The sequence below is a fragment of the Hemitrygon akajei genome, chromosome 10 (genome assembly GCF_048418815.1).
Source record: "Hemitrygon akajei chromosome 10, sHemAka1.3, whole genome shotgun sequence".
NCBI lineage: Eukaryota > Metazoa > Chordata > Chondrichthyes > Myliobatiformes > Dasyatidae > Hemitrygon > Hemitrygon akajei.
Window position 1 is genome coordinate 176,359,928 of NC_133133.1, and position 23,303 is coordinate 176,383,230.

The 23,303-nt window shown below is 44.7% G+C and overlaps 1 protein-coding gene across 2 annotated transcripts in view; it reads left to right on the forward strand.

The window, feature by feature from the left end:
- polr3b (polymerase (RNA) III (DNA directed) polypeptide B) overlaps positions 1 to 23,303 on the forward strand; it is a 148,541-nt gene that overhangs the window by 32,850 nt on the left and 92,388 nt on the right. For both annotated transcript variants that reach the window (XM_073059794.1, XM_073059795.1), the window contains 3 exons: positions 1,268 to 1,376; positions 13,452 to 13,574; positions 15,111 to 15,227. In XM_073059794.1, the coding sequence (XP_072915895.1) occupies positions 1,268 to 1,376; positions 13,452 to 13,574; positions 15,111 to 15,227 (349 nt within the window). The remainder of the gene's footprint in view (positions 1 to 1,267; positions 1,377 to 13,451; positions 13,575 to 15,110; positions 15,228 to 23,303) is intronic.

Consider the following 23,303-nt stretch of genomic DNA (forward strand, 5'->3'; position numbering starts at 1 on the left):
ACGCTAGGACAAACATGTACATATGTACAACCGAACAAAACAACCTTCCTCCAGAACATGGTGCACCCACAAAACATACATCACACGTGGCATATAAACCACAATGTTACCGTAAATCACTCTGAGCACCGGTGCCCCACATGTCTGTGTACTCAGCCCCCTGCTGTACTCACTGTACACCCATGATTGTGTAGCCAAGTTTCCATCAAACTCAATATATAAGTTTGCTGATGACATCACAATTGTTGGCCGTATCTTGGGTAATGATGAGTCTGAGTACAGAGAGGAAATTAAGAACCTGGTGGCATGGTACGAAGACAATAACCTATCCCTCAACATCAACAAGACGAAGGAATTGGTTGTTGAACTTCAGAAGGAGTAGCGGACCGCACGACCCCATCTACATCGGTGGTGTGCAGATAGAACAGCTCAAAAGCTTTAAGTTCCTCGGGGTGAATATCACAAATGACCTGACTTAGTCTAACCAAGCAGAGTCCACTGCCAAGAAGGCCCACCAGCGCCTTTACTTCCTGAGAAAGCTGAAGAAATTTGGCCTGGCCCCTAAAACCCTCACTAATTTTTATAGATGCACTGTGGAAAGCATTCTTCTAGGGTGCATCACAATCTGGTATGGAAGTTGTCCTGTCCAAGACCGGAAGAAGCTGCAGCAGATCGTGAACATAGCCCAGCACATCACACAAACCAGTCTTCCATCCTTGGACTCACTTTACACCGCATGCTGTTGGAGCAGTGCTGTCAGGAGAGTCAAGGACAAGACCCACCCAGCCAACACACTTTTTGTCCCACTTCCTTCCGGGAGAAGGTTCAGGAGCTTGAAGATTCGTACAGCCAGATTTGGGAACAGCTTCTTTCCAACTGTGATAAGACTGCTGAACAGATCCTGACCCGGATCTGGGCCGTACCTTCCAAATATCTGGACCTGACTTGCACTACCTTACTTTCCCTTTTCTATTTTCTAATTATGATTTATAATTTAAATTTTTATTATATTTACTTCGATTTGTACTCCAAGGAGCGCGAAGCGCAGAATCAAATATTGCTGTGATGATTGTACGCTCTAGTATCAATTGTTTGGCGACATAAAGTAAAGTAATTAAGTTAATAAAATATAATTCAAAATGTGTGTAGTGTGCAGCACAGTTAAACTGTACATTAGGATTCTGATGTCTTTATCCACCCATATTGCTTCATTACCTAGCCCTGTGCCCTGCATCAAACTAGTAATGGAACTCTGCTCAACTTTCAGCTCCACGCACGAGAAGAAAAGTAGAACCAACTTGGTGGTGAAGCAGGGTCGCTACTATCTGCGGCACAACACTCTGTCAGAGGACATCCCCATCGCCATCATATTCAAGGTAACGGTGAACCAGCTCATTGTCTGGGCTATTCCTGTATTTCAACCTAATGCCAATGCATAGAGATCGAGTCGGTCTTTCCGGTCAATGACCAATGCACAGAGATAGTGTCAGTCTTTCTGTACTTTTTGGATCTTCGTTTAATGAAATTGCATACTGACCCCAATCCAAGGGAGCCGCCAGCCGCACACTTCTGATCGGTGGAGTGAATCTTCGAGCTGCTTTTAACAGTTGACCTCAAATATGACCATAAGACATAGGAGCCTTCTTGCCATAACCTTTGACTCCCTGACTAATCAAGAACTTATGAACTTTCTCTTTAAAAGTACCCAATGAATTCCACAGATTCACTACCCTCTGGCTAAAGAAATTCCTTCTCATCTCTGTCCTAAATAGATGTCCCTCTATTCTGAGGCTGTGCTCTCTGATCCTAACCTCCCCAACTATAGGAAACATCCTCTCCAAATCCACTCTGTCTGTGCTCTCTGGTCCTAAACTCCCCAACTATAGGAAACATCCTCTCCAAATCCACTCTGTCTGTGCTCTCTGATCCTGGACTCCCCCACTATAGGAAACATCCTCTCCAAATCCACTCTGTCTGTGCTCTCTGGTCCTAAACTCCCCCACTATAGGAAACGTCCTCTCCAAATCCACTCTGTCTGTGCTCTCTGGTCCTGGACTCCCCCACTATAGGAAACATCCTCTCCAAATCCACTCTGTCTGTGCTCTCTGGTCCTAAACTCCCCCACTATAGGAAACGTCCTCTCCACATCCACTCTATCTGTGCCCTCTGGTCCTAGACTCCCCCACTATAGGAAACATCCTCTCCAAATCCACTCTATCTGTGTTCTGTGGTCCTAAACTCCCCCACTATAGGAAGCATCCTCTCCACATCCACTCTATCTGTGTCCTCTGGTCCTAAACTCCCCCACTATAGGAAACATCCTCTCCAAATCCACTCTGTCTGTGCTCTCTGGTCCTGGACTCCCCCACTATAGGAAACATCCTCTCCAAATCCACTGTGTCTATGCTCTCTGGTCCTAAACTCTCCCACTATAGGAAACATCCTCTCCAAATCCACTCTATCTGTGTTCTCTGGTCCTAAACTCCCCCACTACAGGAAGCATCCTCTCCAAATCCACTCTATCTGTGTCCTCTGATCCTAGACACCCACACTACAGGAAACATCCTCTCCACATCCACTCTATCTGAGCCCTCTGGTCCTAGACTCCCCCCACTATAGGAAACATCCTCTCCAAATCCACTCTATCTGAGCCCTCTGGTCCTAGACTCCCCACCCATAGGATACATCCTCTCCAAATCCACTCTGTCTGTGCTCTCTGGTCCTAGACTCCCCCACTATAGGAAATATAGTCTCCGCATCCACAGCTTTAATCTGCTAATTAAGTTTGTTGATGACACTACTTTGATTGGCCTTATCTCAAATAATAACAAGGCAGCCTGCAAAGAAGAAGTCATCACCCTGACGCAATGGTGTCAAGAAAACAACCTCTCCCTCAATGTCACAAAAACAAAGGAGCTGGTTGTGGACAACAGGAGGAATGGAGACAGGCTAACTCTGGGGTTGAGAGGGTGAGCATCTTTAAGTTCCTGGGCATCCACATCACCGGGGATCTCACATGGTCTGTCCATACCAGCTGTGCGGAGAAAAAAGCACAGCAACGCCTCTTTCACCTCAGATGGTTGAAGATGTTTGGTATGGGTACCCAAATCCTAAGGACTTTCTACAGGAGCACAATTGAGAGCATCCTGACTGGCTGCATCACTGCCTGGTATGGGAACTGTACTTCCCACTATTCAGGATATTTACAAGACAGATGCATAAAAAGGATCATTGGGGACCTGAGTCACCCCAACCACAAACTGTTCCAGCTGCTAACATCTGGGAAATGGTACCTCAGCATTAAAGCCAGGACCAACAGGCTCCGGGACAGCTTCTTCCACTGGGCCATCAGACTGATTAATTCATCTGATACAATTGTATTTCTATGCAACTGTCCTGTTGTACATACTATTTATTACAAATTACTATAAATTGCACATTGCACTTTCAGGCGGTGACATAGCATGAAGATTTTTACTCTTCATGTATGTGAAGGATGTAAGAAATAAAGTCAATTCAATTCTATCTATGCCCTCTGGTTCTCGATTCCACCTCTATAGGAAACATCCTCTCCACATCCACTCTGTCTGTGCCCTCTGGTTCTAGACTCACCCCCAATAGGAAACATCCTCTCCATGTGTACTCTATTTAGGCCTTTCAATACTCAACAGATTTCAGTGAGATTCCTCCATTCTTGTAAACTCCTGTGAGTACAAGCCCGGAGCCATCAAATGCTCCTATATGTTAATCCTTTCATTCCAAAGAACATTCTTGTGAACCTCCTTGGGACCATCTCTAATGCCAGCACATATTTTCTTAGATAATTAGATATATATAAAAAGTTAAATAAATAGTACAAAAAGAGGGGGGGGGAAAGTAGTGGGATTGTAGTCATGGGTTCTTTGTCTATTCAGAAATCTGATGATGGAGGGGAAGAAGCTGTTCCTGAATTGTTGAGTGTGTGTCTTCGGGCTCCTGCCCCTCCTCCCTGATGGTGACACTGAGAAGAGAGCATGTCCTGGATGATGGGGGTCCTTAATGATGGACGCTGCCTTTTTGAGGCATTGCTTCTTGAAGATGTCCTGGAAACTGGGAAGCTAGTGCCCATGATGGAACTGAATGAATTTACACTCCTCTGTGGCTTATTTCGATCCTGTGCCATGCCCACCCCAACCACCCCACTCCACCAGATGATGATGCAGCCAAAAAGAATGCTGTCCATAGTACATCTGTAGAAATTTGAGAGTTTCTTTAAGGAGATTTGGTATGTCACAAAGCTCCTCATGAAATATAGCCACTGTCATGCCTTCTTTGTAACTGCATCAATATGTTGGGCCCAGGACAGATCCCCAGGAATGTTGACACCCAGGAAACTGGTCATCTTTTCCACTTTTGATCCCTCAGTGAGGAATGGGGTGTGTTCCCTTGTCTTACTGAGACAAGGTGCCGCACAGGAGGCTGCTTACCAAGATAAGAGCCCATGGAATTACAGGGAAGTTACTGGCATGGGTGGAGCATTGGCTGGTCAGCAGAAATCAGAGAGTGGGAATAAAAGGATCCTATTCTGGCTGACTGCTGGTTACCAGTGGAGCCCCACTGGGGTCGGTATTGGGACCGCTGCTTTTTACAATGTATGTCAATAGTTTGCATTTGTGGCTTAATTACCGATGATACGAAGATAGGTGGAGGAGCGGGTAGTGTTGAGGAAACAGAGAACCTGCAGAGAGACTTAGATAGTTCAGGAGAATGGGCAAAGAAGTGGCAAATGAAATACAATGTTGGAAAGTGTATGGTCATGCACTTTGGTGGAAGAAATAAAATGGGCAGACTATTATTTAGATGGGGAGAGAATGCGAAATGCAGAGATGCGAAGGGACTTGGGAGTCCTTGTGCAGGATATGCTAAAGGTTAACCTCCAGGTTGAGTCGGTTGTGAAGAAGGCAAATGCAGTGCTGGTATTCATTTCTAGGGGTATAGAATATAAGAGCAGGGATTTGATGTTGAGGCTCTATAAGGCACTCGTGAGACCACACTTGGAGTATTGTGTGCAGTTTTGGGCTCCTTATTTTAGAAAGGATATACTGACATTGGAGAGGGTTCAGAGAAGATCCATAAGAATGATTTCAGGAATGAAAGGGTTACCATATGAGGAACATCTGGCAGCTGTTGGGCTGTATTCCCTGGAGTTCAGGAGAATGAGGGGGGATCTCATAGAAACATTCCGAATGTTAAAAGACCTGAACAGATTAGATATGGCAAAGTTATTTCCCATGGTAGAGGATTCTAGGACAAGAGGGTACAACTTTAGGATTGAAGGGTGTCCATTTAGAACTGAAATGTGGAGAAATTACTTTAGTCAGAGGGTTGTAAATCTGTGGAATTTGTTGCCACAAGCAGCTGTGGAGGCCAAGTCATTGGGTGTATTTAAGGCAGAGATAGATAGGTTCTTGATTAGCCAGGGCATCAAAGGGTATGGGGTTGAAAGCAGGAGAGTGGAGATGACTGGAAGAATTGGATCAGATCAGCCCATGATTGAATGGCGGAGCAGACTCGATGGGCCAAATGGCCTACTTCTGCTCCTATATCTTATGATCATATGGTCTTACCCTTTCTGAAGTCCACAATCAGTTCCTTGGTCTTGCTGATGTTGGATGCAAGGTTGTTGCTGTGACACCACTTAACCAGCTGATCTATCTCACTCTTATATGCTTTCTCATCACCATTTGTATTGCCAACAATAGCTGTGTTGTAAATAAATTTATAATGGCATTTGAGCTGTGTCTAGCCACATAGGCATAGGTATAGAGAAAGTAGAGCAGCGGGCTAATTTGGAGTGTACTCATTCGGACTCGAAGATGAATCCCAGAATTACTGTTCAGTCTACCAACTCAAAGCAGTCATGTTAGCGTTCCTCTGACTCACTTATCCATGCCTTCTTGGTCCTCTCTACTGCTGCTGTGGTCTTCATTTTCTGCCTACATTCAGGGGGTAGTACAGTCTGGTGATCAGAGGTCAATTGAACAGAGTTGCATTCAGCTGTTTGGAACCAGAGCCATTCTGTCAGATTTTGCCTGATGTCTCCTTAATTTCTTACGTCCGCTTTAGTTCCACAACATGTACATCTTTGTCTAGAAATTCAAGACTAAAGCATTTAAGGGCTTTTGAAGGAGAGAGTTTCATCTCCTCTTGTTTGAATAACTTACTTCCCTACATTTAGTCAGTATCTGGAATGAGCTGCAGGAGGAAGTGATTGAGGAAAGATTAACAAACCTTAAAAGACACTTGAACAGGTACAGTGCATGCATAGAAAAGGTTTCAAGGAATGTGGGCCAAATACAGGCTAATGGTACCACTGTAGATGGGTATCATGGTTGGAATGGACAACTGAGCTCAAGGGCCGATAACTGTGGCTGATTCTTACCCCTCCCCGGAATCAGAATCATCCCCATTTCTGTACTTTCTCCGTACCTCCCCGGAATCAGAATCATCCCCATTTCTGTACTTTCTCCGTACCTCCCCGGAATCAGAATCATCCCCATTTCTGTACTTTCTCCGTACCTCCCCGGAATCAGAATCATCCCCATTTCTGTACTTTCTCCGTACCTCCCCGGAATCAGAATCATCCCCATTTCTGTACTTTCTCCGTACCTCCCCGGAATCAGAATCATCCCCATTTCTGTACTTTCTCCGTACCTCCCCCTGAATCAGAATCATCCTCAGTTCTGTATTTACTGTGTCTCTCCCCACTCCAAAACGGTCATCCCCAGTTCTGTACTTTGTGCTCCTCCCCCGAATCAGAATAGACACTCCTTACAGAACGGCACCGGAAATGCACTCCGAAATCCAGAACGTCCCAAGCTGTAATAACATTGCGCTAACCACTACACTACCATGGTTCCCGTGTTGTGAAATATGTTGTTTTGCAGGAGCAGTACATTACAATATATATAAAAATACATAATCTACATTAAGAAATATATTAACAAATTAAATTAACGTGCAAAAAAATACAAAGAGAAAGTAGTGAGGTAGTGTTCATGAGTTCAATATCCATTCAGAAATCAAATGGCAGTGTAGAAGAAGCTCTTCCTGAATTGTTTGGTGTGTGTCTTCAGGGTTCTGTATCTCCTCCCTGATGGTAGCAATGAGAAGAGGACATGTTCTGGGTGATGGGGTCCTTGATAAATCTTCTTCTTCGGCTGTCCATCGATTTTCAATGATGACTGAAGCCTGGGCAGGGTTGTATGGAAGACCGGCAGTTGCTCATGCTACAAGTCTCCCCTCTCCACGCCACCGATGTTGTCCAAGGGAAGGGCATTAGGACCCATACAGCTTGGCACCAGTGTCGTCGCAGAGCAATGTGTGGTTAAGTGCCTTGCTCAAGGACACAATGTGCTGCCTCAGCTGAGGCTTGAACTAGCAATAGATAGATAATGTGAGGTGTGGATAGAATCAGAATCAGATTTATTGTCTCTGATTTGTTGTGCGGCAGCAGTACATTGCAAGATATAAAAAGTACAATTGCAAATTATAAATAATACAAAAGGTGAATAATGAGATGGTATTCATGGACTGTTCAGATAGCTGATGGTGAAGAGGATGAAACTGTTATTAAATTGTTGAGTGTAGCTTTTCAGGCTCCACTACCTCCTGCCCAATGGTGGCAATGCAAAGAGGGCAGAAATTATATTTCAATAATACTGTTTGTTTGCAGTTAGTTGGTGAATGGTTTCTGAAGCCTGATGAATTGTTAATTGATTCAATTTTCTTTCACATATTATGACAGCTTTGAGTGTAGTTTGATAATCGTATCTGTAGAGTATCTTTCGTCATTGCAGGGTGTTCTAGTGGGTCTTAATCAACATGGTCTCTCCTCCCTAGATATACCTAGACCCTGTGGAATCCCTGAACTCAGATGGTCGGAAGTGAGTTTGAGAAGCTCTTTAAAGTTACTTGTGGTGAAGTTTAAAAGAATGAGGGGGCTGTCATTGAAATCTACTGAATATTGAAAGGCCTAGATAGAGTGGATTTGGAGAGGATGTTTCCTTTAGTGGGAAGTCTAGGACTAGAGAGCACAGCTGCAGAATAGTGGGCATCCATTTAGAACAGAGATGCAGAAGAATTTCTTTAGCCACGGTGATGAATCTGTGGAATTCATTTCCACAGACAGCTGTGGTGGCCAAGTCATTGGGTATATTTAAAGCTGAGGTTGATAGGTTCTTGATTAATAAGGACATTAAAGGTTACAGGGAAAAGGCAGGAGAATGGGGTTGAGAGGGAAAATACATCAGCCAGGGTTAAATGCTGGAGCAGACTCAGTAGGCCGAATAGTCTAATTCTGCTCCAATATCTTCTGGTCCTATGATTTATGTCAGTGAGTCACCAGGAGAGGGCAGCATTTCCTCACAGTACGATACAGGAAGCCATGGTACTATTTGTAAACGTTTAACGTCAGTAAGCAGATTTATCTGCTCAAAGCTGTATTTCAGAGATAAGCACTGCAGATGTCCAGAGCTGGTTAGCAAAAGGCTCCAGGGTAGAGATGTGCTGTGCTTTGATGAAGTTTTATTCATATTGACATTGTACAGTTGCTATTCTCTGTGTCTGGCTAGCCTAGCAAAGATGGACTGTCAGACTGAGGAGCAATCACCTATTCCATCCTGTCATGGGTCTGTAGTTTTCCGTGTTAATTCTCAGTAAATAGGAGTCAAGGCAGTTTTTACATGTCATCCTAAATGTCTCTGAGGGGGTGGTTAGAATTGATAGCATAGTTAGAAATAACTGCACGCAGTCAAATAACCATTGCAGATATCATTACATCTTGTCTGTGGTTGGCATTTAAATAGCCAGCATCTGTAACTGTTTGGAGATAAGGGCAAAGTGGAAATGGAGAGGAGACAACAAAGAACAGGATAATGGTAGCTGGACAGTTAACCAGCAGCTTTTGCAGAAGTAATTCAGTTTACAATAGCTCAGGGCTAAAAACAACAACAGGAAAATCATCCAACCAGTGATGATAAAAGAGATTACGGTAGAAGATGATATAGATCATAATAGATCAAAGGAAAAGATTCATAACATTGTCAAAAAAGGATAGTGTTTATATAAGGTGATGACGACACAGACAAGGTGAAACTTCAAAGTAAATTTAATATCAAGTTACATATATGTCACCATGTCACCTACCTTGAGCTGGTGTGCATTCACAGTAAATGCAAAGTAAACAATGGATTCAATGAAAACGTATGCAACATAATGAACAAACAACATGTGCAAAAGATAGCAAACTGCAAATACAAAAAAACCAAAAATAATATTAAACAAATAGTCAATAAATATCAAGAATATGAGATGAAGAGCTCTTGAAGAAGAGTCCATAGATTGTGGAAACAGTTCACTGCTGGGGTGAGTGAAGTTATCCCTCTCATTTAGGACCCTGATGGTTGAGAGGAATAACTATTCCTGAACCTAGTGGTAAGGATCCTGAGGCTCCTGTATCTTCTTCCTGGTGGCAGAGAGAGCATAGCCTGCATGGCGGGATCCTTACTGATGACTGCTGCTTTCCCGCAACAGCGCCCCTTGTAGACATGCTCAGTGCCGGGGATGGACTGGGGCGTAACCACTACTTTTTGTAGACTTTTCCGTCCAAGGGCATTGGTGTTTCCATACTAGGCTGTGATGCAACCAGTCAGTCTACTCTACACCGCATATGTATAGAAGTTTGTCAAAGTCTTAGATGTCACGATGAATCTTTGCAAACCTTTTAGTGGAAGCACTGCTGTGCTTTCTTCATAGTGGCATTTATGTGCTGGGCCCTGGGAAAACCCTCTGAAATGATAACACTAAGGAATTTAAAGTTGCTGACCTTCTCTATCTCTGATTTCCCCCCAGTGAGGACTGGCTCATGGACCTCTAGTTTCCTCCTCCTGAGGTCAATAATTAGCTCCTTGATCTTGCTGACAATGAGTGAGAGATTGTTGTTGTGGCACCACTCAGCCAGATTTTCAATCTTCCTCCTATCAGCCAATTCGTCACCACCTTTGATTCAGCCAACAACAGTGGTGTCCTCAGCAAACTTACTTATGGCATTGGAGCTGTGCTTAGCCTCACAGTCGTAAGTATAAAGCGAGCAGAGCAGGGGGCTAAGCACACAGCCCTGTGGTCTTCTTCCCAGGGAAGGGGTGCTAAACATAAAAGGGCATAGGTTTAAGGTCAGAGGTAAGATATTTAGAAAGGACATCTGCAGGATGTTCTTCATGCAAAGGGTGGTGTGATTGGAATCCTGCTGAAGGGTTTCAGCCTGAAACGTCAACCGGACTCTTTTCCATAGATGCTGCCTGGCCCGATGAGTTCCTCCAGCTTTTTCTGTGTGTTACTTGGATTTCCAGCTTCTGCAGATTTTCTCTTGTTTGTGATTGAAGTGAGTCGGTTGAGGCGGGCAAATGAACGATGTTTAAAAGCCATTTCGAAAGGTACATGGGTAAGACAGGTTTGGAAGGCTCTGGGTGGGACTAGCTCACTGGGAAACAGATGAGTAAGATCTATAGTTTCAATGGGTAAATTTAATATCAGAGAAATGTATACAATATACATCCTGAAATTCTTTTTCTTCACAAACAACCAAGAAAACAGAGGAGTGCCCCAAAGAATGAATGAGAGTTAAGTGTTAGAACTCCAAACCTCACCCCCCAGCTCTCCTCTCCCAGGCACAAGCAGTAAGGCAACAACGACACCCCCCCCACCAGCAAAAAAGCATCAGAACCCACCCACACCCTCCTCCAGCCAAGCACTCAAGTGTGCAGCAAAGCATCAACAAAGACCCAGACTTGCAGTACCCCAAAATTATACTCGTTCACCCGGTAATTCGACATACCACAGGCTTGCTCTCTCCCTAATAGGGAAAAAGAGGTGTCCCTGTTTCACATCAAGAGGGGAGACATAACAAACAACTCACTGATTTATGATATTAAAAAGTCTGTTACTTTGCTTTTTCCGAGCTCTGCTCCCAGAGAGTTGGTCCCAAAAAGACTTGGGTCTCTGGACATACTAGCTGCTCCTGATGTTCCATCATCTCCCGGAATGCCTCTGTCAGCACATCTTCAGAGCCACAAAAATCTGGCACCCTGAAGGCACGCTAGCCTTCCAGGCTGGGTCATTGGAATATCAAAAAGCAGCCGGTCGTGAGGCCTGAGAGTGGGTCCCACTCCCGCAAAGAACCAGAGTCAGAGTGTAACTCCAGGTCAGGGTCTTCAAAAGAACCTCGAAAAGGGAATATCAAAGATAGAAATAAAGCTGTTTCGAAAGATGCAAGCCAAGCAGTCACTTCAGATCAAATAGCCTGTTTGACTGTTCTACTGGCCTTACTTACTTACTGCTCATTGCGCTGCTGCTGTGGCATTCTTCTCTAATAGAGCCATACAGTACAGCACAGAAGCAGGCCCTTTGGCCCATCTAGTCCATGCCAAACCATTTAAACCGCCTTTTGCGAACAACCTGCACCAGGACCGTAACCCTCCATAACCCTCCTATCCATGTACCTATCCAAACTTCATTTAAACACTGAAATTGAGCTCACACGCACCACTTGTGCTAGCAGCTCATTCCACACTCTCATGACCCTCTGAGTAAAGTTTTTTCCTCATGTCCCCTTTAAACTTCTCACCTTCACCCCTAACCCATAACCTCTGGGTGTACTCCCACCCAACCTCAGCGAAAAAAAAACCTGCTTGCATTTACCCTATCCTTACCCCTCATAATTTTGTATACCTCTATCAAATATCCTCTCAGTCTTCTGCATTCTAAAGAATAGAGTCCTAACCTATTCAGTCTTTCATTATAACTCAGGTCCTCCAGACCCAGCAACATCCTGGTAAATTTTCTCTGCACTCTTTCAACCTTGTTTGCATCTTTCCTGTAGGCAGGTGACCAAAACTGCACACGATGCTCCAGATCAAGCCTTCCAGCATCTTATATTGGCCTTAGGTGTGGTTCAGGTTCTTCATTTCTGCTTCTACAGTATAGTGCCTCGTTGTGTGTCTCGCGTTTCAGGGGTCCAGTGAGTGCTGTCTTGTGAGGGAGTTTGCCTTTCTTCTCATCACATGCCTAATCCATCTCCAGCGTTTCCTCATAATGATTGTGGCCATGTCCTCTTGGCGACAGTGAAGGAGTAGGGCATGGTTGAGATCTTTCTTGGCTAGAAAATATGGAGGATATTCCGGAGGCTTGTGGTGGAATGATGACAGCTTGGCAAGGTCACTGTCTGTCATGCACCAGCATTCTGACCCGTACAGAGTGTGGACAGAACACAGCCTGGTACAGCTTCAACTTAGTGTGGGTGCTGTACTCGGTTGATCCCTATATATTGCTCATTATTCTGAAGACATTTCTAGTTTACTGTTTACTAGTTCTCCCTATAGATGCTGCCTGGCCTGCTGCATTCCACCAGCATTTTGTGTGTTGCTCTAGTTTACTGTATAGGTTTATGCCGCAAACCTTAACTTGAGGATTGGGAAAGTAAGGAATTCAGAAATCAACAAAGCAGGATTGTACATATGACAATAATAAACCAATTAAATAATCCAGCCTGCCTGCACATGATCCATATCCTTCCATTCCCTGCATATTAACGTCTCTAACAGTCTCTTAAATGGCATTATCATATCTGCTTCCATCACCACAATTCAGGTATATACTAGTCTCTGTAAAACAAAGCTGGCCTCTCAAATCTCCTTAAACTCTTCCCCCTCTCCCCTATGCCCTCTGGTATTTAACATCTCTGCCCAGAGAGAAAGAAAAGACTGTCAAAGATTCTGGAATCTTCCCCTTCTTCCCAGTCCTGATGAGGGGTCTCGGCCCAAAACGTTAACTGTTTATTCCCCTCCATAGATGCTGTCTGACCTGCTGAGTTCCTCCAGTATTTTGTGTGTATTGCTCTAGATTTCCCAACATCTGCAGCATCTCTCATTCAGATTCAGTTTATTGTCATTTAAAAACCACAAATGCAATGCAGTTAAAAAGTGAGACAACGTTCCTCCAGAATGATATCAACAAAGCACATGACAAAATAGACTGCACCAGAAAATCCACACAACGTTTGGCAATCCCCAATCCAGAGTCCGGAGAGGCTGCTGTGTATTAATATCACGCTACCGTCTCCGTAGAACAGCACAACTGTATTTATATTTGCATTCTTTATGTTTTAAATTATTTAGCAGAATGTTCCAATTTGAAAGTCTACTTGGAGACTTATAATCTACATGAACACATTTATAATTTGCGGACAACTGAAATTCTGGTTGCTGAGTCTTTCTTGTGCTTCTTTGCCAAAGACAGATGGCAGAAGTGTGAGAGAAACACCAGTGGCTGCTCTGAATTCACACAGCCAACAATACCACATTAGCATAAGCAAATGTTACTTCACTGACAGCCCCTCTCTGTCACTCCTATTGTAGGCCATGGGGGTGGAGAGTGATCAGGAGATTGTACAGATGATTGGGACAGAGGACCCCGTGATGTCCGCCTTCGCTCCGAGTTTGGAAGAGTGTCAGAAAGCTCAGATCTTCACACAGATGCAGGTGTGTCTTTAGAGTTATAAACTTCTGTTTAAAATGTACCTTTTGATCAGTGTCAGAGCATCAGACTGACTGAAAACCTATTGCAAAAGCACATGTTTCTTCAGAATAAGGTTTAATATCACTGGCATATATATACTGAAAATTGTTGTTCTGCAGCAGTGGCATATTGCAATATATAATGAAAAACTAAATTACAGTGAGAAATATATGTATATCATGTATGTGTGTGTGTGTGTATGTACATATATTAAACAAGTAATGCAAAAAGAGCAAAAATAGAAAATAAAGAGAAAAATAATTGCTTAAATATTTTAACAGGATTTAACGGAAGTGATCAAGTTAATCTCAGTATCTTGCAATGTATCACAATATAGTGTTTTTGAAGTAGTTATTAATCAAGAGTCATCCTTATTCACCATATACATTTACATATATTAGGAATTTGCTGTGGTGTGTTGGTCAGAGTGCAACATACAACAAAAAAACAGCATTCAACAGTTGTAAATGGGACTCCATTTTATATGGAAAAACAATTCAAAGTTGCTTAAGTTCAAGTCAGGGTTTTGCTATTTGTTATTTATTTGACCATTGCTTTGATAAGATATTTAAAAGGTAAAAGTACTGGAGTGAGAGGATGGGACTCTGGGGCGAGGGGCCTGGACACTGGGGCGAGGGGCCTGGACACTGGGGCGAGGGGCCTGGACACTGGGCGAGGGGCCTGGACACTGGGGTGAGGGGCCTGGACTCTGGGCGAGGGGCCTGGACACTGGGCGAGGGGCCTGGACTCTGGGCGAGGGGCCTGGACACTGGGGTGAGGGGCCTGGACTCTGGACGAGGGGCCTGGACACTGGGGTGAGGGGCCTGGACACTGGGGTGAGGGGCCTGGACTCTGGGGCGAGGGGCCTGGACACTGGGGCGAGAGGCCTGGACACTGGGTGAGGGGCCTGGACACTGGGCGAGGGGCCTGGACACTGGGCGAGGGGCCTGGACTCTGGGGCGGGGCCTGGACTCTGGGATGAGAGGCCTGGACTCTGGGGTGAGAGGTCTGGACACTGGGGCGAGGGGCCTGGACTCTGGAGGAGCTAACTAGATATTAGAGTGAGATAACTGATAGAGATGTACAACCAAATAAGAGTCATAGTTCGAGTGGACAGCCAGACAGTTTTTGCTGGGATGGAAATTGCTAACACAAGAAGGCATGATGTTAAGGTATTGGATGAAAGTTTGGAGGGGAATGTCAGAGATAGATTTTTTACACAGAGTGGTGGGTGCATGGAATGCCCTATCAGGGACAGTGGTAGAGGCAGGTATATTAGGGGCATTTAAGAAAATCTTAGACATATGCATGATAGAAAAATTGAGCACTATGTGAGAGGGAAAAGTTAGATTGACTCTAAAGTAGGTTAAACGATAGCACAACTTCGTGGGTTGTAGATCCTGGTACCATGCTGTACTATTCTATGTTCTTGCAGCTCTGTGTTGAAGTTGTAAATGCTTTTAATTCTGCACAGTTCACTTCTTTCCTCTGACCTGCAGGCACTGAAGTACATCGGGAATAAAGTGCGCAGGCAGAGAATGTGGGGAGGACCGAAGAAGACCAAGATGGAGGAGGCCCGGGAACTACTTGCATCGACTGTGCTCACCCATGTGCCAGTAAGTGCTGTACCGTATGCTGGTAAGCTCCATGCCGTGTGTCAGTACTGTCAACCTTGCTCACCCACATCACACCACGTGCCAGTTAGTATCAGCAATGTTCATGCACGTGCAAGTAAGCAGCACTCTTTACGGATAAGCGTCAAGCAACACACTGGTGAGCATTATGCCTCACACCTCATGCCAGTCTTACTTGCACCATGTACTGGTCAGTGTATCGCTACGTGCCAGTCAGCATCAGACAATGTGTCAGTCAGCGTAGCACCACGTGCTGGTCACCATCAGACCGTGTGCCAGTCAGAGTCACCCCACGAACCGGTCAGCATACAGCCACGTGCCGGTCAGCATCAGACCGTGTGCCAGTCAGAGTCACCCCACGAACCAGTCAGCATTCAGCCACGTGCCAGTCAGCATCAGACTGTGTGCCAGTCAGAGTCACCCCACGAACCAGTCAGCATTCAGCCACGTGCCAGTCAGCATCAGACTGTGTGCCAGTCAGAGTCACCCCACGAACCAGTCAGCATTCAGCCACGTGCCGGTCAGCATCAGACTGTGTGCCAGTCAGAGTCACCCCACGAACCAGTCAGCATTCAGCCACGTGCCAGTCAGCATCAGACTGTGTGCCAGTCAGAGTCACCCCACGAACCAGTCAGCATTCAGCCACGTGCCGGTCAGCATCAGACCGTGTGCCAGTCAGAGTCACCCCACGAACCAGTCAGCATTCAGCCACGTGCCGGTCAGCATCAGACTGTGTGCCAGTCAGAGTCACCCCACGAACCAGTCAGCATACAGCCACGTGCCAGTCAGCATCAGACTGTGTGCCAGTCAGAGTCACCCCACGAACCAGTCAGCATACAGCCACGTGCCGGTCACCATCAGACTGTGTGCCAGTCAGCATTGCACCAGGCTAATCATATGGCTACATAGACAAAATGATGGAGGAACTCAGCAGACCCAGCATTCCTCCAGCATTTTGTGTGTGTTGCTTGGATTTCCAGCATCTGCAGATTTTCTCTTGTTAGTATTATGGATGTCATGTTTGTGAACTGTAAAACCCTCGTTGACATGGTTGAAAAGGCAAAGAAGCTATTTGCAAATGAGATTCCAGACCTGTGAGCTTACGGACATTGAGGAAGACTGTACAGTGGGTGAAAGAGCTCGAACTACAGGAGAGAGACACGAAATGTTATAGGTGCCAGAACTCTGCAGCAACACACCAAAAGCTTAAGCAACAAGTGCTGGAAAACTATAAGACAAAGGAGCAGAATTAAGTAATTAGGCCCATCAAGTCTGCTTCGCCATTTTATCATGTCTAATCCATTTCCCTCTTAACCCCATTCTTCTGCCTTCTCCCCATAACTTTTGATGCCCTGATTAATCAAGAACCTATCAACTTCCACTTTAATTGCACGTAGTGACCTGGCCACCACAGCTGCCTGTGGCTACGAATTTCACAGATTTACCACCCTCTGACTGAAATTCCTCCTCATCTTTGTTCTAAATTTGTCATCCCTCTAAATTGCTGTGCTCTCTGGTCCTAGACTCCCCACCAAAGGAGCCATCCTCTTCACATCCACTTTTAACTGGGCCTTTCAACATTCGATAGCTTTCAATGAGATCCCCCCCTTCATTCTTCTAAATTCCAGTGAATACAGGCCCAGATCCTTCAATCAATGGTCATATGATAACCTTTTCATTCACAGAATCATTCTAGTGAACTTCATCTGAGCCCTCTCCAATTTCAGCACATTCTTTCTAAAATAACTACTCACAATATTCCAAGTGAGGTCTCAGTAATGCTTTGTAAAGCCTCAACATTACATCCTTGCGTTTATATTCTAGTTCTCTCAAAATGTGTGCTAGCATTGCATTTGCCTTCCTCACCACCGACTCAACCTGCAAATTAACCTTTTAGGGAATCCTGCACAAGGGCTCCCAAGTTCCTTTGCACTTCTAATTTTTGAGTTTTCTCCCTGTTTGCAAAATGGTCTATTCTTTTATTCCTTCCACCAAAATGCATGACCATGCACTTCCTGACACTGTTTTCCATCTGCTGTCTCTTTGCCCATTTTTTGAATTTGACCAAGTCCTTCTGCAGCCTCTCTGCTTTGGCAACACTACCTGCCCCTCCATCTAACTTTGTATTGTCCACAGACTTGACCACAAAGCCTGCAAGTCCTTCATCTAAATCATTGACATATAATGTAGAAAGTATCGGTCATAACACAGACCCCTGTGGAACACCACTAAGCATGAGCAGCCAATTAGAACAGGATCCCTTTATTCCCACACTTTGCCTACTGGGTGCTCAATCAGCCAATGTTCTATCCATGCTAGTATATTTCCTGTAATACCATGGGCTCTTAACTTGTTAAGCAACCTTATGTGGCAGCTTGTCAAAGGCCTGAAAATCCAAGTACACAACATTCAACAATTCTCCTTTGGAGCTGGAACTCTGGGGCAACACACTAAAAGCTGAGGGAACTCAGTGGTCAGGCAGCACCCACGGAAGAAAATGGACACTCGAGACCCTTCGACAAGACTGAACCAGGGACCTTCACTCTTCGTCAGGACTGGCTGAGTCAGGGCCTATCTTCTTCAGGACTCATTGATTCAGATTCTTCACTCTTCGTCAGGACTGACTGAGTCAGGGCCCATCTCCCTTTGTCAGGGACATTCACCAGTCCTGATGAAGGGTCTTGGCCAGATACAAGATATGAATCAATAAATCTCATCTGGAATTTGGAAGAAACACTTTTTTGGATAAACAAGTGCAAAATGCTGGAGGAACTCATGAAGGTAGGCAGCAAAGGAGAGTCACTGGGTGTTGTTTACTTGGAATTTCAGAATTATCTTCAAGATAAGAGCCCATGGTATTACAGGAAAATCTTGGCGTGAATAGAAGATTGGCTGACTGGCAGGAGGACAAGAGTTGGTATAAAGGATTCTGGTTGGCTGCCAGTGACTCATGGTGTTCCAGGGGAGTTGGTGTTGTGACTGTTTCTTTTCACATTATAGATCAATGATCAATACAGGGATCCTATTCTGGTTAGTTGCCAGTTACTAGTGGTGTTCCGCAGGGGGTGGTGTTGGGGCCGCTTCTTTTTACACTGTATATCAATGATTTAGATTATGGATTAAATGGTTTTGTGGCTAAGTTTGTGGATGACACCAAGATAGGTGGAAGAGCAGGAAGTGTTGAAGAAACGGAAAGGTTGCAGAGAGATTTGGTCACTTTAGGAGAATGGGCAAAGAAATGGCAGATGAGATACACTGTTGAGAAATGTACAGTTGTACATTTTGGAAGAAGAGATAATCAGGCAGATTATTATTTAGATGGGGAGAAAATTCAAAAATCGGAAATGCAAAGGGACTTGGGGGTCCTCATGCTGGGTACCCTAAAGGTTAACCACCAGGTTGGATCAGCAGTAAGGAAAGCGAATGCTATGTTGGCATTCATTTCAAGAGGAATAGTGTATAAGAGTAAGGAGGTGTTGATGAGGCTCTATGGGGCACTGGTGAGACCCCATTTGGAATACTGTGTGCAGTTTTGGGCTCCCTATCTTAAAAGGGATGTACTGATATTGGAGAGAGTTCAGAGAAGATTTACAAGGATGATTCCTGGAATGCAGGGGCTAACATATGAGGAACGTTTGTCAGCTCTTGGACTGTATTCATTAGAGTATAGAAGAATGAGAGGAGATCTCATAGAAACATTTCGAATGTTGAAAGGGTTGGACAGAGTAGATGTGGAAAGGCTGTTTCCCTTGATGGGTGAGTCCAGGACAAGAGGCCACAGTCTTAGAATTAGAGGGTACCCATTTAAAACAGATGAGGAGAAATTTTTTTTAACCATAGGGTCATGGATTTATGGAATTCGTTGCCACAGTTAGCTGTGGAGGCCAGATCATTGAAGGTATTTAAGGAGGAGATTGATAGGTATCTAATTAGTCAGGATATCAAGGGATATGGGGGAAAAAGCCGGAAATTGGAACTAGATGGGAGAATACTTTAGCTCATGGTGGAGTGGCAGGGCGGACTCGATGGGCCGAATGACCTACTTCTGCTCCTTTGTCTTGTGATTTTGTGATTTGGATGACAGAATTGATGGATTTGTGGTCAAGTTTGCCAACAATAGAAAGTTATGTGGAGGGGCAGGGAGTCTAAAAAAGGACTTGGACAGTTTAGAACGGGTGTCAAACTCATTTTAGGTCACGGGCCGGATTGAGCAAAATGCAGCTTCATGCGGGCCGGATCAGTCAGACGCATGCGAATGCAGCTTTCGTTGCCTCCGTTTTTTCAGCCTGCTCTCATGTGTCTCAGTCTCTGCTATAACTACAAAGTGTTTCACTTTACAAATTCCGTTTCTTATGAAGAAGACTGCCGAGCAAGACTGCCGAATAAACACTAAAAACCCTGAAAACCTGGTACCTGAATAAACTCAGCATTAGCCATATCATACGCCATAGGCACTTCGATTACTGGGGCCAGCTTTAATAGTAATTAGATATTATCTCGTGGGCCAAAGATAATTCCACCGCGGGCCGGATTTGGGTGTAGACTATTTTCTAAACAGGAATAAAATTTAAAAAATGGGTGCAAAGGGACTTGAGAGTCCTTGTGCAGGATTCCCTTAAAGTTAACTAGCAGGGTGAGTCAGTGGTGAGGAAACCAAATGCAATCTTAGCATTCATTCCGAGAGGACTAGAATACAAATGCAAGGATGTAATGCTGAAGGCTTTATAAAGCTTTGGTCGCACCACATGGAGTATTGTGAGCAGTTTCTGGCTCTTTATCTAAGAAAGGATGCACTGGCATTGGAGAAGATCTTGAGGGGATTCATGAGAATAATTCTCGGAATGAAAGGATTAATGTACAAGGAGCACTTGATTCTGGACCTCTCCTCACTGCAATTTAAAACATTCGGACTGAGCGAATATTGAAATGCCTAGATAGAGAGGATCTTTCCTTTAGTGGAGGAGTATAGGACCAGAGGGCACAGTCTCAGAATACAGTGACGTTTATTTAGAACAGAAATGGACAGGGATTTTTTAGCCAGAGAGTGGTGAATCTGTGGAATTCATGGCAACAAATGGCCGTGGAGTCCAAGTTTTGGGGTATATTTAAAGCAGAGGTGCTGGTAAGTGCCTCTGCTTTAAAGTAAGTAAGGGCATCAAAGATTACGAGGAGAAGGCAGGAGAGTGGGATTGAGAGGGATAATAAATCAGCTATGATGGAATGGAAGAGCAGACCCATGGGTCAAATGGCTATTTCTGCACCAACGATTTATGGTCACATACTGAGGGGAGTAAGGAGTCAATGTTTTGGGCTGAGACTCTTCAGCAGGATTGAAAGGAAGGGGTTTACGGGATAAAGTGAGGGTGTGAAAATTGGTCCCACAGGGAGAGGTTGAAGGAGCTGCTGATTATTTAAAGGAAAGCTGGATAAATGCATAAGATAGAACCAAACAGGAAGGTGGTAAACAGTGGGAAGTGATGCACAGGGGGTAGATTGTGCATCATAACTAGTGCAGCCCAGGTGGAGACAAAAGATTGCTGCAGCCTGTGGGGACGTACACCTCCATATCACCCTGTGCCTGAACCATATCCTGTATTTACGCGGACAGTTTTAGTGAAGACACAAGGGACTATAGATTCTGAAACATGGAGCGAGAAAGGGGGAACTCAGGCAGCACTTGTTTTGGCTTAAGGCCTGCACAGTGAGCATGGGGGGAGAGGGGAGCTGAGACAAGGGCTGGTAGGTGGAACCAGATGAGGACAGTGGGGTGATAGGCAGGTAGACCAGTTGGAGATAGGTGGGTAATGAGTTCAAAAGAAATTTGTTATCGAAGTATATTTATGTCACCATATAAAACCCCAAGATTTTGTTTTTTTGCAGACATTCACAGTAATACAAAGAAACAAAACAATAATAATAAATTAAACCTCTTTTTACCAGACGTCTCTAGAGCTGTGGCTCGTTAGCCCCTCACTAACAGCCACCGGACTCAGCAGTGAGAAAACCACCATTCTCAGACTCCGTACGTCTAGGGTCGATGTGACTTGGTTCCCACCAAACCTGTGAGGTTAGGATGTCTTGCCCACCCAAACCCCGATCTATATGAATACTGTGTAATTACTGCCCCATGCAATCTCCAGTCAGCAAGAAATAACAGATTGTATGCTGCAAGCAATTATAAAATAGTATATTTACAAATTTTAGTTTTATCAGTTAGTAGAAAAAAGAAAAGAAAGAATAAAAAGGGTCCATTACAGTGAACCCAGTCCGAATGGAACTCATCTCAAAGTTGTCTTTAACTCACACGCTGGACCCATGGTCTGCGGGAAAGCCCACACCACCTTCTGAATGTCGCTCAAAATCCATCTCGAACAAACGGGCTCTCCCACGGGAGTATTGGTCCTTCCTCCTTGAAGCCACTCATCTGCACAAAGTAACAGGGACGGATCCTCAGCCTTCTTCCTTCCTGTCTTTTCCCAGCTCCCGCCAGAAGGACCTCGATCAACACCAGTGTCCGTCACAAAATCCTTTCTGCCCAGCATTCTCTAGAACCTTCTCCCAATTCCACCATCCTGATTGGATGACACTACATTCCTAAGCATAGACATCACAACCCCTTATCTTTAGCTCAAACCCAAACATGCTCAAAGCAGAACGGACTGCTCTTACAGAACTGCTAAAATGAAATACCTACAGCATTTCAGTAAAAATCTCAACCAGGGTGTTACATAAATAAATAAGCAATAAACATCGAGAACATAAGATAAATCCTGAAAATGAGTCCATAGGCAGTGGGATCAGTTCAGTAATGTGGTGAGTGAAATTATCCCCTCTGGTTCAAGAGCCTGATGGTTGAGAGGTAATAACTGTTCCTGAACCTAGTGGTTTGAGTCCTTAGGCTCCTGTACTTACTTCCGGATAGCAGCGAGAAGAGATCATGACCTTGGAGGTGGGGGTCTCCGATGATGGACACCCACTCTCCAGGCCATAAAAAGGAAACAGAGAAGGAAGATATCGGGGCAGACGGAGTCAGATAATGGTGATGAGTGGAGAAAGCTGATAAGTGAAACTGAGAGGGGAAGAATGGTGAGAGATGGAAATTGGTGGTGGAGCAGATGAGAAGGGTAAGGCAGGGGAGAAGAAGCCCTGATGGATAGAGGTGTGGGTGATGGACAGATTGAAGCCAATGGGAGTAATGAATCTCAGTAACAGTGGGAGGAATTGGATGGAAACAGAGACCAAGGGCAGAAGGAACCAAACTGCACAGGTAGGAAGGCAGGGAAAACTGGGTTGTAGGTCACCCAAGTGGAATAGCAGGTACTCTTGCACAAATGGTCAGTCTGCTTCCAATAATCAATAATTTTGCAGGAAAGAAAATTCAATCCATGATGCTTTTCAAGGCATTTAGAAAATGAACTGTTTCTTGGGACTTGTACAGAAGGGGAATTTGCAAACTACAGCAGAGACCCAGGAAAAAGACCTTTTATTTGTTTTACTTAGAGTTACAGTACAGAACAGGCCTTTCCGGCCCAACGAGCTGCCGCACCCAGAAACCTAGCCTAATCACAGAATAATTAACCTACTAACCGTGTCTTTGTATGTGGACTTTTTAGTCCAGCGAAAACCCACACATTCACAGTGAGCCTTCATCAAAACTGAAAAAGATGAGGAGTCAGAGTTAGAAGGTGGGGAGAGGGGAGGAAGAAATGCAAGGTGAAAGGGGGGATGGTGGTGGAGGTAAAGAGCTGGGAAGTTGGTGATGAAAGAGATACGAGGCTGGAGAAGGGGAAATCTAATAGGAGAGGACAGAAGGCCATGAAAGGAAGAAAGGAGGAGGAGCACCAGAGGGAGGGGATGAGCAGGTAAGAAGATAAGGTGAAAGAGGAAATGGTGAATGATCGCCCAGTGGCTACCCATTTTAATTCCACATCCCATTCCCATTCTGACATGTCAGTCCATGGCCTCCTTTACTATCGCAATGAGGCCACATTCGGTGGAGGAGCAACAACAACTTGTATTCCGTCTGAGTAGCCTCCAACCTAATGGTATGAACATCGA